The 17,707-nt window shown below is 39.3% G+C and overlaps 1 protein-coding gene across 1 annotated transcript in view; it reads right to left on the bottom strand.

Annotated features, from left to right (window-relative positions):
- Positions 1-3,702: 3,702 nt before the first annotated feature.
- LOC104828683 (1-aminocyclopropane-1-carboxylate synthase-like protein 1) overlaps positions 3,703-17,707 on the bottom strand; it is a 19,353-nt gene continuing 5,348 nt past the window's right edge. Inside the window, exons 4-16 of the mRNA XM_010562550.1 lie at positions 17,591-17,650; positions 15,502-15,572; positions 14,615-14,684; positions 14,225-14,291; positions 12,590-12,687; positions 11,765-11,842; positions 8,962-9,062; positions 7,100-7,186; positions 5,841-5,886; positions 5,116-5,257; positions 4,888-5,030; positions 4,577-4,730; positions 3,703-3,872 (exon numbers count right to left, since the gene is read on the bottom strand). Coding sequence (XP_010560852.1) covers positions 3,703-3,872; positions 4,577-4,730; positions 4,888-5,030; positions 5,116-5,257; positions 5,841-5,886; positions 7,100-7,186; positions 8,962-9,062; positions 11,765-11,842; positions 12,590-12,687; positions 14,225-14,291; positions 14,615-14,684; positions 15,502-15,572; positions 17,591-17,650 — 1,287 coding nt within the window. The remainder of the gene's footprint in view (positions 3,873-4,576; positions 4,731-4,887; positions 5,031-5,115; positions 5,258-5,840; positions 5,887-7,099; positions 7,187-8,961; positions 9,063-11,764; positions 11,843-12,589; positions 12,688-14,224; positions 14,292-14,614; positions 14,685-15,501; positions 15,573-17,590; positions 17,651-17,707) is intronic.

Below are 17,707 nucleotides of genomic sequence, written 5' to 3'. Positions count from 1 at the left end.
GAATTAAAGCGAAGATACCCTGTCCTGTTAATCAGCGTGCCTTTCTTGAGAGTATCTATTTCCCAAATTACAGGAATCCGAATATGGAATTTTCCACTTACCTCTTCTCAAGGAGTCAGGACATGGCAGAGTGAAAATGTCATTTTGCTTGTTTACAGAGGAACGGGGTTTTTTTGCATCTTGCATACGAAGGTAGAATGTCAGGAGATCTTCCCTCTGTCGTCTTTTGGTGGGGTGCTGCTTCTGCCAGGATCTTGCCGACTCATCTTCTCTCTCACTGATTGTCATTATGTACTGGGTTGTTTTTTCCATGTATTTCTCACCTTTCAAAATGTCACAAAACAATTAGTGACTATTAACTTCAAAATGAGAATTGACTGAAGACAGCATAATGAATGGCCAAGGGAAAGCTTTGTCAATATTTCTCAAGAAACAAGGTGCTCTCTGGTGATCTCTGTGTACCTATTGGTTCAGTGCTGAATGCATAAGCTAGCTGTAAAGTCTGACTGCACAAAGTAGTCATGGCATAAGTGTTTAAAAATTAAATACACATTCAACAGAACACCATCAAAAGTTATAAGCAAATATCAGCTAGTAAAGCTTATTGAAAAACTTACCTATGTTCATCTTTTGCATACAGCCAAAAGTGGGATGGTTGTATGGTGTGTGAGAAAGGAGGAGTTTTGTGTCAGGAGAATCAATAGTTTTTCATGGTGCTGATCCTAATAACTCCTGTTTCACTATTCCTGCTTTCTTAGATATTTGTTTCTAAACTGTTTAGTAGTAGACTGCTGCTAGGCAAGATAAAAGATTTGTCCCCTTCTTTTCATGAGAAGCTGATCACAAGCTGTGGAGGAAATGGAAGTAGATGCTGCATTTATTGTTGGCTGAAACAAAACCAAAAGCAACTACTTCTTACCTGCAGAACTTGCAGAGCCTGACTGCGCCTTAACTGCTCCCTTGGTGAGATAAGTGGAAATGTTATGTTGAAACTTAACGTATCCACGCAAGGCTATACATAGAAACAAATACTGTGGGATAATGACAGGAATGCATATTGCGATATACTCCCTCTGTAGGCTTCCAAGTCAAGCTTAATCTGTTTGTAATGTCCTACAGCTCACCCTGAATGAGTTGAGACTGTTAGAAAAGGAACTGACAAGTTCACCTCAGCTTTTAGTGAGCAACAATATTTTTGAGCAACTCATTGCAGTATTTCCAGGTAGAAACAAGTAACAATGTCTCTTGTAGAACGTTAGTGTAACAAAACTCAGTGCAAGATCTGGGGAAAATCTATATAACAAATCTCTTAACAAATTGGTTTTACACACTCACATTAATGCCATAAAGGAATGGCACGTGTGACATGCTAGCTTGTTGCCATCCTCCTCGCGTAAAGCGCAGGGCCCGTCACTGAGGAGCTGTCGGTGCTATGGTCTTGCCAGCACCCACCATCTGGGCTTGCCCCGCAACCTGGTCTGACTGACTGGGAGCAGCGTCCATCATTATCGATGCAGGTCATGCCCTTCGCTCTTGTTCTGCTGTTTCTGCTGGTGCTGGCACACACACTGCCATCCACAGCAACCCTCGCTTTTCTGTTACAAATCTCCACATCCTCTCTTTCCCCAATGCTCAGAAGCAGGGTTTCAGATTAATGTAAGAACAGATGTATTGGGGTAAACCTAAATTCTGTGTAGTAGCCCACCTCCAATAACAGCCAAATCTCAACTTAAAATGCCTCAGGGAAGGGAATTAAGACCTGGGCAATCACCATGTTACTTCCCGAAACACTCTTGTAGTTCAGAGGTGTGTGTTTAGGACTCCTCAGTAGACCGAACTGACTTTCCCAGTTCTACTCTATTCTTTTTGATACAAGGGGACCTGAACTGCATGTAACCTTCAACAGCACACATGCAGGAACTGTGGATTTTTTTATAATGACAGACTACTTTCTGAAGCCATCTATTTCTTCTCTAGTAATTTCTAACATTCAAATTCCTCTTAACAATCCCCCCTGTTTCATGGGGGATCATTACTGAAGAGTAATGATCGTTAGACCCTATCACATTGCTTTTCCTTTCATCTACAGTTAATTTCATCTGCCAAGTGCAGTCAGCAAGTTTTCTGAAGGTCTTCTATTGTGTTTTATTACCAACCTTTGTTTTTACAGGCCTGAAAAGCTTACTCATTAGTTTTTTTTGCTGTTGGTGCTGTTTCACTCTTCACTCCCTGTCAAGATCAGATGAGCACGTTAAACACCACAGGCCTCTCTACACAGCAATAGTGTGACACATCTGGAGTGCCAGGGCCCAGTGTTCTGGGCTCTCGAGTACAAGAAAGACATGGACATACTGGAACAAGTCCAGCGAAGGGCCTCAACAATGATTAAGGGACTCGAGCATCTGAAATATGAGGGCAAGAGCTGGGACTGTTTAGCCTGGAATAGAGAAGACTCAGGGGGGATCTTATGAGTTTGTATAAATCCTAGACAATATGGTGTAAGGAAGATGCAGCCAGGCTCTTCTGGGTGTCCAGTGACAGGACAAGAGGCAATGGGCACAAAATGAGAAAAGGAAGTTCTGTTTAAACATAGGAAAAAACTTTTTAGTAAAAAAGAGTGATGGAACTCTGGAACAAGCTGCTGAGAGAGCCTGGGGAGTCTCCATCCTTGGAGATACTCAGAACCCAACCAGACCCAGTCCTGGTCAGCCTGCTCTGGCTAACCCTGCCCCACACAGGGGCATTGGACTATACGATCTCCAAAGGTGCCTTCCAGCCTCAACTATTCCATGATTCTATGAGCTTTAAAAATTGCTGTGTGGCACATTATTTATCTTTATGTTATTAGCCTGAACAGTGTAAGGTTGCCAAGTTTAAATGCCATGAAAAACAGGTCAAAGGCCATGTTACTATCAGGAGCACAAATTCCAAGTTTATTAGGGATCCACAGTGAGACAATCCTCCTACTGAGCCTTGACAGCAGCAGTCTGTTAATTTTGCAGTTCTAGTTTTCTCTCACCAATGGAGCAAACGGTGAATTAGTTCTGCAAATACTTTAAAACCCCAACAAATCAAAACCAAAGCAAAAAAGTCGCCATACAACTCTGCCGAATGAGTATACATTACAGACCTTCAAGGGTTTTTTTATAGTTAATGTATGAAAACACTATCCAATGAATACAGGCACACAGAAATAATCTGAAAGGCAGCCCAGAAGCCAAAAATCTAAATGCTTCTCAGTACTCACTTAGCATGCATATACAGAAAAGTGTACGCTTAGAGAGAGATCGTGAATATACAAAAACATTTTGCCAGCTACAGTACTTTCAGTATTCTGATTAAAATATACAGTACATAATATATAGTAATATGCATAACCATTTTACCAGTGTTTTCAAAATTTCATAATTCAACAACTGTGCAAGTATATATTAAGACTCACTGATTTTACTGACACATAGTACACTTGAAATGGAGTAAAACCAAGTGCTGTGCTTAACAGAGGCTAATTTCACAATATCCAGGAGGTCTACTTTCCTTAAAATTCAACATTAGCAAATCCACTTGCAAGATTATTAATGCTAGGTCACAGCGAAGTGAGAGTGTTATGCACGGTTACAGCCAAAAATACTGAAGTCACACACACCTTTAGTAAACACAAGCATGTTAAACTATATCAAGTCATTAAATGCATATATGATTTTAATAAACAAGTATATTTTTTAGCTGGGAGACATCTTTTCCTCGTGTGCTTGAAGGTTTGCCTGAAGAATCTTTTTCTGGATTGCATAAAGCATCTGCAGTAGAAGATGTGTTGTTTGTGACTGGTTCAGCAGCGTAACTGTGCAACATTTGCTCAAGTCTCTGAATACCTGTAGAAAGGAAATAGAGAGGGAAATACTGACTGGATGTATGGCAAAAAAATTCACCACAAGTGTGATTAAACACTGAAACAGGTTATTCAGGGAGGTTGTGTAATCTCCATCTTTAGACAGTCTCAAAACTTGACTGAATAAGGCCATGGGTAACCTGCTCTCCAACTTAGAAACTGGCCCTGCCTTGAGGAGGAAGTTTTACTAGATGAACCAAGAGTTCCCTTTCAATGTACATTTTTCTGTAACTCTATATGCTCTATATGTTTCACAAACATGCACTTTGCCAACAGTATAAAGCATTCATTCAAGTTTAAGTATTTTACAGCATAGGAGATGGATACTTCATATCCAACATGAGCCACATAAAACTGAAGGATGGTGGGGAATTCCCACATGTTATAAAGCATAATTTGGAAGAGTAAAAATCCTTTCACATAAAATTTGGTTCCTTACTTCTGATAGAGTAAAAATAAATTTAAAAATTAAATTCTGAAAGCTTTAGTGGTTTAATATAATCCAATGTAAGTGCTTTGTAACCAATGCTCTGGGCCAGTCTAATATTTCTCAGTTCATACAAACACTAAAAATGCCCCTCACAAGCTGAGAGAGAATAATTAGGTTTGAACTCATTATTTGTAATGTTAACGCTTCTTAAAACTTGGGTGCTACTATTTGCCATATTAGAAGTAAAACCCACTTACACAAGTAAATCTTATCTACAGAATTGGAGAAAACCAGTCTAAACCATCCAGGTTCATAACAGTAAAAAGCTTTTCCAGGACTAATCAGGAGTTTTTTATCAAGGAGCTTCTGCCATAATTCAAGTTCAGCTTCAAATGTCTGTGATTTTAAGAACTAAAAGAAGAAAATAATCTTGTATTAAAGGTTGAACAAGCATATAAAGCCATTGAAAGGATTTTCCAGGACTTTGGTTAAGTGTGTAACAACATGCACAAGTAAACTTACACTTCCAAGTTTTACATTCCCACCCCTTTTCAAACTTCTTACATACTTTTCTGAAGTCCGCCCATACATAGAGTCCACCTGAACTTTTGAGCACGGGTATTCCAACATCTGCAAGCCCATCCACAAGAATATTCTGCGCTTCTTTAAGTCGCTTTTTGTTGGTGGGAAAAAACATATTATCCAACCAATCTATCAAAACAAGAAAAATATAATTTTTTCCACCTGCAATGGAAAAATAAAACAGTTCAATGGAAATATTTCTAGTGTGGCTAACCTCTGTCCCTAAGGAATTGACTGAGAACGTGCTGAACAGGTCCAGGACAGCTATGGAAGACAGCCAGTTGATTCACAGCTTTCCGAATTTCATGATTTCTGGTGTACAATACTCCAACTCTGATACCACTCATACCAAAATCCTTGGAAGACAAAAAGAAGAGAGCGAGATGCAATTTTACTTTATGTTTGTGCTTTGTCAAGCCACCGAGTCTAAAGTCATTGTGATGCGTAGGAAAAAAACCCACCTGGAGTAAATTCTCAACATTGCCAAATGGAGTCCCAAGCATGATAAAAACCAGCCAGGAACTTCTAAACAACTTTGTGGCAGGGAGGTCAGTGGCTTTAACAGAGTTGCTTTACAGCCAACTGAAAACATGCTTGGCTTATACCCTTGGGCTCTCCCCATTATACCCTACTACTGTTTCCAAGCAGTCATCAGTTTACTGTTCCCTCCAAGAAAACAAAAGGCAAAATGCTACAGATCTGAAATGTGCTTTCATATTTCAATGCCTTTAACACATCTGCATTAACTGTTGCTGTCAAGTAGATGCCAAATTAAACTCTGAACTTTAACAAATTTTACACTACCAAAGAAGAAAGCAAATTAATAAACAAAGAGAAACTCAGTTTGGCACCTATAACACAAATTATGTCAGGATAGCCCAAGTAATTTTTGTGGAGAAATATCTTAAATTAAAACACAAACATAGTATTTTGACCTACCTTGCTAAAACCCCACATAAAATGCGTCCGTTCTGGATCTGGTAAACTGAATGAGAAAAGAGGAAGACAAGAACTGTTGCTACAGAACAAGTTATGCAGGTTACAAAAATGGTTACATTTTTAAAATTGTAGTAATTTCTTAGTAAAATTGGTATTTAATTCTTTAAAGTGACATGACATTTTCTCAGAGATCTTTTAACAAAACATTACCCTATGACACTGATCTCCCAAGTTTGTGCTGAGGCACTGATTTAAAAAAAAAACAACAAACCAAACAGAAATTATGTGCACTAAGATGTAATGGTCCAGTTAAAATTCCCAGATCCCTGCTGCATAGCCAGTGATCGCACATGTATTAAAACAAAAGCAGTATTTCCAGAAGTGATGCACAACTGCTCTTGTACTTGATGGACAAGAATTGTTTGCCCAACTATGCTGCATTTCAGGCTAGGGAAGGGAGAAGTGAATACTTAGGGCATGCACCTACATACTGCGGTGCGACTAAACAAAATACACCTCAGTGTACCGCTGAAGATGATGGTTTTTTTTCTCCTTTGGGTGACTTTGTCTAAGTAGGGCCAAAGCTGGAAAGTTCCGTCTTCAGCCTAATGGAGCTGGGTGAACTTTCACAGTAACAAGAGTCTCTTTTTTAGGCTTCATATATGGTTCATGACCTTGTTTGGGTGAGGGCTCACTGGGCTTGGTTGTACCTGGATGGACTTCGAAATTTCCCATCAGTATGAAAGTTATGCAGTTATACAAAGAAAATCACATACTTTTGGGGAAAGAAGTTTTGTTAGTCGGATACCAATAGGTTTAAATATTCTTGAAACATTTATTCTTTTCATCACCTGTTAGGAAACTAAGAGCCCAACAGCATACTAGTCAGGAAGGAGACTCATTATAGCAGGTAACTTGCACAAACTTAGGGAACTTCATTACCATTACAGTGAGAATCTTACACTCAGGCTGTGTGACAGGTAACAACAAAGAAAAGCAAAATGGCAAAATGACTAAGGGCTCTGTCAATTTTGATTATTACTGTATCATAGACATTAGCTGGAAGCAAGAGATCTGCCATTTAAAGCTGTCTATGAAGAAGTTCTCTGGTATTAACTAGTCTCATGGTTGCAAAGACTTGGATATGAGTTAGTTCAAACTATACCAGTTATACTAGCTAACCAGAAGATTGAAAAAAATGGCATGGGTTCTATTTAGGATTAAGTATCTTCTAATCCCTGCTAAGAAATCACACTTACCAATCTAAGCTAAGAACACTGGTGAAGGTGGTATCATCATAAACAGACAGCATGTATATTTCATCCATTATTACATGCAATTCATATCTGTGTATAGAAAAATACAGGCATATTAACATATTTAAAAGAAATTTATTTGCATATATATCTATCTATCTCTATAATCTTAACTACTGCCATGGCAAAGTATCCATAAGCACGCCTATTTGCTATTATATTCCCCCTACAAATTTTACACAAAGAGGTCCCAAGGTTTTAAGGTCACAAGGTGTACTGTGAGCACTTGTGCATCACCAACTTCTATTTATACACATTCTGTACTTCTCAGCAGCAATAACATTCCATATATGTGAAACAAAACCCAACTGCATGCTCAATCCAATGGTTCTCTGGAATGTGCATGGTCCTACCCAACTCTTATTTAAAGTTTAAAATGAACACAGCAATTTATTATAAACGCCTTTACCCTGCAAGATTTGTTCAGTGAGACTTGAAGCCAAATGTGGATGTTAGATTTAAAAAAAGACTTGTCATGCACTTACAATAACTCCCTGATACACCCTTGCTGAGAAAACCACAGTAAACAGAAAGCCATGTTATCATACTTGATACCAGCAAGCCATGCACATACTTAGAAACACTGAAAAAATTGCAGAATGGTTTTCAACACCCAAGTACCACAGTTACCCTCTTCTAAGAAAACCTCATTTAATCTGATTGCTGACTTCTATATTTTGTTTTAAAAGGAAGTTTGGTTTCAGAACAGTTTTTACATTAAAAATAAAATTATTGTTTCTAATCCTTATCCTCTAACATTATTTCAGTAACAACTTAAGTTGGTTGCATCCTGAAATCCATGGGGCATGCTGAGAAGAGATACATTTGCCTTTCTAAAAACTTGGTAACTGGAAGTAGCGTGCTGAATTCCACCAGCCTCCACTGTTGTTTCCATGAAAAGAAAATCATGCCAAAAATGCAGGAATGATGTGTTATTCCATTTGAAATTTAAATAAAGCAGAAGTATTCTTTGGTAATTAATGAACAATTAATACCAACCTACTTTATTTAAAATTGTCAGAAACTAAGCATTGTTAACATTCAAAGTGTGTACAGGATTTTGCAGTCATGCTTTGGCAGCAGCTCACTGAAATAAAGGAATACATCTTTTCCTAAAAAAATATAGATGCTTTTCAAAAGGAAGTGGTTTTTCTCCATCAGTACCCACAGGATTCAGGAGACTGTTAGAGCTTAGAACATGAACTCTGAGCTGGGTAAGGACAAAGGAAGGTGAATGGGGATGAGACATTTCAGAAGTATCTTCCTTTGATGGAAAGTGAATTGCTTGCATATCTTGAGCTAAATAGGTATAAAAGATGCTACAAAACTTCAGACTGTTGATTTACTCCTTGCCAATTCAATTTCTTTCCCTCAATATCAAATGTTAAGATTTTCTTATTTTGATAATGTTTCAAATGACAGTTCTGGCCATGTTTACTACTACTGCAAAGGACTGATAATCACCGGTTGTCATTTTTATGAGCCATGCATCAAAGCAGGTGAATAAAGAAAGATTGCTAGACAAACAAAAAGCTTTTTAACCACACATAAAAGAAAAAAAATCCCAACAGTACTTCATTCAGAAAGACATTGTTGGATCCCAGGTTAAGCAATTTATTCTAGTGTTCCCAGAAAGGCCAAGTAACAAGGATAGTTACACAAGAAACATGATCAGGACCCTGTCCACCATCTCCTCCAAACATGTACAGGCAAAGAACAGGCGATCACCAAAGGTGATTTTTCATCACTGCTATACTGCATTAACAGAAAAATAAATACCAAACAAATAGCACTAGGGCTCAAACCTGTGCGCAAACTCTAGACATTCTTTCAGTAACTGTGCTGGGTAAATGTCCCCTAACGGATTGTGAGGGTTGATCAGGATTAATGCTCTGACTCGGATGCCCTGAAAAAGAAAAACTGATAGTTGGAGACACCAACAATGTCAAAGCAATGACTAGCGAAGACGCCATGAGGAAGTTTGTGAACCTTCAGTGAAAAGCAGCTTTTGAAAATTATTTAATTACATAGTGTAATTACTATACAGACTAAGGTTCCAGCTACTGACCTTCCATAATTTATCCCCTACCACCCCAAAAAACATATTAAATAGTTTATTTGAAACACCCACTGATCTCAACAGGCAAGATAATGGTGTAGTAGGGATTAATTACAGATTAACATTCTACAGGCATACTTCCAACATAATTTCCCAGGACTAAACAAAGTTACTGTTGATAAACATGGGAAAGCTGAACAGAAATTGGACTTTGACCTCTAATAACCTGCCGAGTAATGAATTTTTCAGTGTTGCTTGTTTCTTTAAACAAGTAATAGAATCTGCAAAAAACTGAAAACTTAATTATTCGGTGTTCTATGAGATGTGCAGAGGTCTTGGGCAAATAATTACTTTTTAATTATATTTATCAACAGTGCAGAATTTCTGTTACAGAATTTATCTCTCTACAGAAGCTAAATATTCTACTGTGTAATAAGAAGAGTCCTGCATAATCAAAAATTAGATTACAAGTACAAACATAACCAGTCTTTTTTAACTTTACAGTTATTTTTCAGAAAAATCATCTGTTTTCTGTTCACTAAAAAAAAATCCTTAACGTACATTAACATAAGCTATATGCAGCAAATGTATTTTGATTGTACACAATCAAACAGTGCAGTGACTCCAGCAGGAACTTTCAAGACTTGAAACACATCAACATGAGGAGCTGACATTACTTTGTGTTTGGGATAAACTTGAAATGAGATTATTATTTTTTGTTTCCACATCTTTAAGTTTTAGAAAACCTCACCCACTGCAAATTCTCACTCCACCCGAGCCTCCTCCAAAGGAGATTACTTGCAAAGACCAGCTCCCAGGGAACTCCAGGAAATCAAGTTCAGTGATGAGGAAGCCCTGGTATTTGCTGTCTCTGCCAAGTGCAATTTGTTTGGACATTAATGGGTACTGTGAGAAAGAACTTCACAAGAAATGAACTTCCAGTGTATTGTCTTTCATTCCAGCTACAGGAAGCAATTACCTGAAAACACGGTAAGATGCAAATACTAAGCACAAACAGCTGTTCCACAAGTACTCCTTGCACAATAGCTTATTTAGTGTAGACATCTGATGTGTATTAAGCAGAAGATGCTGAATGAGGCTTTATTGTTCATAGGAACAGCTGCTGTGGGACAGCAGTTTCTCAGTTGCTGTTCTAGTCTAGTTCCTCCAGCTATTTATGATACTACATGTATCCAAAGCAGATGTTCATAATATTATTTGTGAGAACAGTTTCCGCTCTAGAAGGCTGACAAACACATGCAGATCTCTAAAGAGTTAATCTGGTCTGTGATCCAGCGCCTTGCCCAGCCAGTTCATGTCCTGACAGCCACAGTAACACAGCAGGGATGCTAGCTGCCTCCCTCTGCTAGGATCCAGCGAGAAGTGTCTGAGTGCTTGGGCTCACATGGGCTGGCAAAGGCACAGGCAGATGACACAGACATACAGATGGCGTCTAAACATAGGCACCATGCTGATCAAGCAATTGGTGAACTAGGACAACTTCAACATAGCTATAAAAAAAAAAAAAAAGTTATGCACACATTTGTGTGTATCCAAAATACCCCCTTCTTTATATGTGACCTTACTTGTAACTGACCTCCCTTGTAACTATATGGTTTACCTACTGTTAAACCTTGTTTTCTACCCTTGAAGAGGACACAAGAAGTCTATCGCGCTTCATGTTTTGAAGTCACTACCATCGTCACCACATCTTTGGTAAAGTGTTTTACTATTCAGCCTGTGCCTCCTCTGCTGGATCTTTTCATGGAAGAGCACAAACAGTTAAGTTTAAGTGCATTTATAATCTTCCATTAAGTGAGTGGCTTATGAATATCAAGACAGTAAAAATAGGAAACATTTTAGCCTGAAATACTGGTGAGCACTATTTTGTGGACATTCACAAACCCAAACATTTCCACAGGGAAGAAAAGCAGTTCCAAAGACAGAGAGGAATGTGCAAAAAAACCCTGTATGTGACAAGCAATAATATCCTCATTTATACAATCCTGATCAGAATAAAATCACTGAACATAATAACATTCTGTTATCACAGAATAACATCATTGAAGTATTTTGAACTAATGAAGTTTCCTCAACTCTGGAAAAATTACATTTGTAGTTTTTTGTTTGCTAGCAATTCCTTGTTAGCTGGAACTCAGAAGAACCCTCTTCAAAATCACATTAGACATATTTCTTTAATTAACCGAGTGGGTCCTTACAGTAGCATATTCTCTCTTCTGAGGGTCAGAACAATAGCTTGTTTACAACACTTTGAATTCCATTAAAATCTACAGGGAAGAAACTTGATCTTGAAACACAAGTTAAGATCTGTTCTTCATAAAACAGAGTCAGGGAGTTTCTCTGCATTTTGTTACAGTGCCCAGATTATAAAATCAATTCAACTCTTGTTGCCAGAGTTGGACCCAGCTCAGTCACAAGACTGAAAATCTGCAGAGGTGAAAATATACAAATGCTTCGGTGCTGAGAACATATGCTGCTTACGAAATAACTAGGAAAACGTGAAAATCAGAAATCAATGTTATTGATACCTGCTTTTTAGCGCTCTGTAATGCAGCTTCTAATTTTTCAACTGTTAACTGGAAAGGGTGACTTTCTTCATCAGTCACCTACAGAAGATAAAAAATCAGCAAGAATAAAAAGATATAAAGTACATTAAAAAAAAAAAAGACAGTGAAAAAACACTCCCACCTAGTCAAAATACAATTGCTACTGGCTTTTATAAAATAAAAAAGTTAAACAAAAGAAGTTTCTCATGGCACTAGTTCAAGGAGGGAGAACAACAGTCTGACAATACTGTTATCTCCTCAGAATCTGAAACTAAGATCAGTCTTTTCTATATAATTCAATTATTTTGTTTTTAAATGTTGCCCTTACTCAAGACTATGCTATCAGTGACTTACAGAAGAACTTGTATTCCTGAAAGATCACATCTTCTTTTCCTCTGACGGTATGATTTGGTCTTATAAAAGATGCTACCCCCCTTTGACTTGCCTCACAGAAAACTGAGCTTTCAAAGGGGGAACCAATGTTCCACAGCTTCTGTGGTAGATACATCTTTCAGTGCTTAAGGGGAAAAATCTGCAATCCAAATTTACTTGTAGTAGGAGTGACAGGCTTAGAGCTGACAAATTATAATTCAGCATGTCAGTGCAGAACAGTGTCTGCACAGAATGAACGTAATCCTGCACATCAGATGACACCAGCCTCCTATCATGCTGCAGTCTGAAAAAAAGACAGGCTGTCTCTAAAGTGCTAGACTGGTCCTGTCTCTTTACTTGGACTTGTGTTTTCAGGTTTTTTTGATTGTTCCCTGTGAAATGTCTGTTGAAGCATGTGAATAACAAAAGCTTTACCTCACTGGACAAGGGCACATGAACAGGCTGTACTCCACCATATAGCCATGTTTTCGAATTTATACCACCATAGTATGGAGCTGGAATAAGATATCCATCTAAAAACATTAGAAAATGAAAGGAACACTTCTCATGAGCAATTATTTCATTACAGTCTAATAGACTAAACTGACAATCTCAGAATTTGACATCTGATTTAATCTCACATTTAGGCCTTCACTATAGCCTAAAACAATATTTAAACAAAACTGAAAATTTAGCATAGATCAGTCAACCTGAATTCTCTCCCAATTTTCTTCCTTAGCATTCGCAATAGCAGATTTGAAACTCATAAATTTTCAGTAAAAGGGAATGGACCTGATCAATTAGTTGTTTTATTTATTTAAATAATAATGACAAATGACGATCTTGCTCTCAATATTTTTGCTAATGCTCTGTTACCATTGCTTTTTCATCAGGAAGTGCTGCAAACCTCAACTACTTCTTTCTGGTTGCCAGAGTGCCGTCTTGCAGCCAAGGAGCCTACAGCACTGTGGAACTTGCTTCCCTCCTCATTTTTTTCTGCTGTGAAGTAGCCCCAGGTTAGTGTTCTCCTGGAGATGCTCCAAAAGCTCTGCGTGACAGGGGTTCAGAGGGGACAGAGTGGGCTTCCTATGTTAGCCAAGGGGTAAAAAGGAGCCTGTCAGTGTTCAAGCGCGAGAGTTCCTGTTAAAACTGTGCAAATACAATGAAATCTGAACATATTAAAATAGCCACAGATACAAGTCGCCTTCAGTAAACATCATCATTTAAAGCTAAACAAAACTCACTGGTTTCACAGCACTTTTGCCACCGATTCGCTGAAGCCATTGCACCACATTACTCCACATCCCTCCACCCACCTCCCCAGGGCTCTTGGTGCCAGTAACAGGGTGTTACTGGGGCGGCACAGCCTCCTGCACTGGAGGTCACCTAAGTCATCCTGCTCACCTTCCTTCCATGGCAGGTCTTCGTGGATTTCCCCATTCTCAGCTGACTGCACGACTATGCTGCTTTCCTCACCCAAACCAGAGAAGAAAACATTTTCCCTTGCTGAGCTCTCTTTTTCCTCCTACTGTCTACCTCTGCTGTGAGCAGATTGTTTCCAGGGTCTCTGCTCCTTCTGCTTTGCATTTCCACCTCTGCTTCTTCCTCACCACCACCCTTGTTTGACTGGGAATCCCTTTTCGGCTGCAGCTCCGTTCCCCTGTCCCAGATTCCTTCTACATGTTTTCCTTACCCAGTTACCCAAATTTTCTCTGGGTCCTAGATTTCAACCCAGCCCACCTCCCTCCCTGTGTGCCTATGCCCTCCAGCTTCCTTCATAACTTTTCAAAACACACTGCATTCTCTTGATACCCTTCTCCTCTTCCTGTAACTCTTAAAAAACTATAGATTGCATTCCAGAAAGTGAGTGGACCTGCTGATACCTCAAATATTTTCCACCGTTCTAGAAATAGAGGCATTATTTCAAAGATGTTCTGCCAGTGACAAAGAAATACCATGGTTTTGCTTCATTCAGGCAGTTAGAGTAACAGCAGGCTGTCAGAAGTCACAATACGACTATATTCACGGCTAACCAATGTTCTTAAGTAAAATAATTAGGTTTTTACTCACCACCAGGGTCACATAATACAGTTGACAGAGTAGCAAAAACAGCGCAACAGCCATTCATAACAGTTATCTGAAAGAAGTAGTACAAACTTTGATTTAGCAATGAAATATTTAGCAGAAATACCAGCACTTGTTTAAATTCATAAATTCATAAATATCAGCACTAGTTTAAATTCCAAAAAATGGTGAAAAAGCCACACTACTACACCTATAACACTAGTCCTTGAGTGTTACACCTTGCCCACTTTTTCAAATGGAAAATTAACACTAGTAAGGCTTTAGCAAATCTTGCACATAACCCTCCTGTAGTATCTTGCCGACATTTGTGTTCAGATTTATTTATCTTTATCAGTTTAAGAAAAAAAAGATGCAAAGATAGAGCACTTGTCTTACATGTTCCGGATTCAGTGCTTTTGCAGCTCTGGCATAGTCAGTTAGAAATTTGGCAATTTCTCCTCTGAAGCTAAAATACAGAATTGAAGTCAAATATGCAATCACGTATTTCTCAGGAAAAAAAAGCACAAAATACACACGGAAGAATGAAGCTTACCAAAACCAGAACAAATGCATTAATTCATTCTGTTATGAAAGCCCTCAAGATTTTGATTAAATAATATAATTTCCTCAGATATCCAGTGTGCTATATTTTGTGAGACAGAAGCACAGAGAAGCTGTTACCTTGAATAACAGTGACTGTGACTCAACTATTATTGCTGTACACTGGAAAAATGAGAAAATAAAGCATCTTTGAGCCCGAGTGGGATCTGGTTTTGGAGAAAGGACAAGAATTTGGGTACCAGAAACACTGAAACCTGAGTCAGTGACAATTCTTTAGATCAAGACAGGCTTTCAGCCCGAGTGAAGGCGATGGTGGAGTTCCTATCGATCTTCAGGGAGCCAGTATCTCACCCCTACTCTTCACAGCCCCCAGAGTTTCAGTTTATCTCTCATCAAGACTAGAAGAAATCATTCCAGGAACGATTCACCACAGCTCCGGAGGAAACGTCAATACATGCTCTCCTGCTTGCCAGCAAGCCCCCAGATCTTTGACCTTTGGCATTCCGTGTCTTTGTGGCACATTGAGGGTGGGGAGAAAACCAGAACAAATATCCCAAAACGTAACTCCTGCACAGACACCCAAAAGCCTGCCAGCATGCAGGTAACAATAACACACCTATCCTTTGGGCTTATCAAAAGAATGAAACCACACCCAGCGTCACACGAGCCACAACTAGCACTGACAAAAAGCAACGTGATAAATAGGAAAATAAACTTCGCACCTTCTAGTACCTTGCGTATCAGAATACTGGAAAAGATGAGGCTCCAGATAATTCATGTCAGGTCTTGTGAGCTGGTGACATGAAAGAAAGATACTGTAGAACACAGCATTCGTGGGAGTTTCTGTTCTGCTGTAGCAGAGTAAAACTTTATTATTTTAAAAACCCCACCGTTATTGAGTACCATTATGGAAATGGAAAATATAAAAATTCACCAGTTACAAACTTTGCCCTTCTCTTTTTTAGTTTTAAGATATTAGAAAACAACTTTAAAACATCATCCAAATGAAGGAAGGAAATAAATAATGAAAGGATTATTTATTAGATTATTCTGTCATATATTAAAACAATTCCTGAGTAACACATTGAGGAAAAGCACCCCAGCTGTACCTAAGAGATTATGCAGCTACTTCTGAGATATATCAAAGCTCAAACAACGCTTGCAGTATTTATGATATCAGCTTTTAATTCACATGTCAACTTTGATTAGCTTCTCAACCAACAGAAGAGAAGTGATGGCAACCCCATCCATTACAGAAGAAAACCAGCTGTATTACCAGCAGTGGCTTTCTTGCTCTCAAAGCAGGTGCCTCCCCTGGGAACTGGCTCAGTCCTATGTTCATTGTGACATCAATTTTGGTTTATTCCTAAGAAAAAAAAAAATTCTCTCCAAGTGCCAACACATCAGCTAACCAATCTGTACATGGAGTTGATGATACACAAGCATTGCAAACACACTAGCAGTCGCACTAGTGCAAATTCATTACCTGATGGAAGTAGGAAGGAGACGCAAAAGGTAACTGGCAAGCTGCAGAAGCTGGCCTGGCAACTTGATCTTTATTTTGTTAACACAGAAGGCGGAACACCATGCTTTCCAGCAGATGAACTAGAATTAACAAGTCTGGGGAAAATACCGCCTTTAAAGAACATGCAATTTCCCCATAGTTGCGTTTCAGAGACTGGCTTGCACCGCGGTGCACAGCAGCCTAACATTTAGGTTGTAGCTTTCACGCTGCTCAAAGCCTGAATTCCACGTATGGAGCATTTTCAGTCAGAGTTTTGGCTTTGCCACCAGACAAGCGAGCACCTTACCCGGCGACGGTTTTCCCCTCTGAAAATACGCTTCTTCCTGAAAGCTAGCATTCCAAAGCAGTATTTTCTGCCGAAAGGGGAACAGACTCTTGGCTCAGTTCTGTTCGGAGTACATGCTCAATCAAACGCGAGTGAAGTTCAGGCAAAACCAAAACTATTCTGGTTTTCAGCCAGAGGCAAGTTTTCAAGGTAAGTATTGCGTGGCAAATTACTTCCAGGTGTGCCACCGGAGCGGTACATGTGGACGCAGAAAGCCTGCGTCCTTGCGAAAGCCGCTGTTGCAAATATTTTGATAAAAGAAATTAAAATCTAATTATAAAGGAGTTTGGTTCGATTAAAAAGTAGAAATTATGAAGCATAGGTATGGGAGTGTTAAGTTTGAAATGTAGCCATAGGAACTTAGGAACTTAGAAAATGTATAATGTGTAACCATAAAAATTCAAGTATTGTTTAAAATCATCTAACCACAGAAGCTTTGACAAAGATTAGTAGTCTTGTAGTGTTTGTTTTAGAAACTGAGGAAACCGTTATGGACACCAGTTTGCTGCTTGGAAACACCTGAGAGGTCAAAAAGCGGATGAGTGAGGAAGACTATGAAAGACCACCAGAGGACTCCTGAAGACCACCAGAGACCTTCACTGCGCCTGCGTAAAGGACATTTACATATGCTAATGATTTCCCGGAAACCTAATGAATATGCATGAATAAGTTTTGATATAAGGTGTATTGTTCTGGTGTTCCGGTGTGCGTGGTTCGGGAGAGGACTCACCCGCACACCCGGCCGTCAATAAAGAAGTGTCTGCTTATCTACACTAAATTGGTGTTGATTAGTTCTTTATTCCGAGTTTTTCGGCAACACCGCCAGTCTCGGCGCGGTCAGTGCCCTGCCGGCCCGACGCGCGTTACTCTGCCTAGGCCCAGCTGTTAATCGGAAACTTCCCAAGCGCGAAGGGCGAACTGGCGGTTACACCCCGGTTAGTCAGCAGGCAGCAGCACTTACTCTCTCCTCTAGTAAGTCAAAGCAAAGCGTGTTCTCGCTCGTCCCCAAATTCAGGATGCCCTGGAAGAGACGGCAGGTGTTCGGTGGCGCGGCAGGGGGGGCAGGCCCCGGGCGGCG

Source organism: Haliaeetus leucocephalus, unplaced genomic scaffold (genome assembly GCF_000737465.1).
Source record: "Haliaeetus leucocephalus isolate CR32 unplaced genomic scaffold, Haliaeetus_leucocephalus-4.0 Scaffold0, whole genome shotgun sequence".
NCBI lineage: Eukaryota > Metazoa > Chordata > Aves > Accipitriformes > Accipitridae > Haliaeetus > Haliaeetus leucocephalus.
This window is presented reverse-complemented; position numbering and strand designations above follow the sequence as displayed.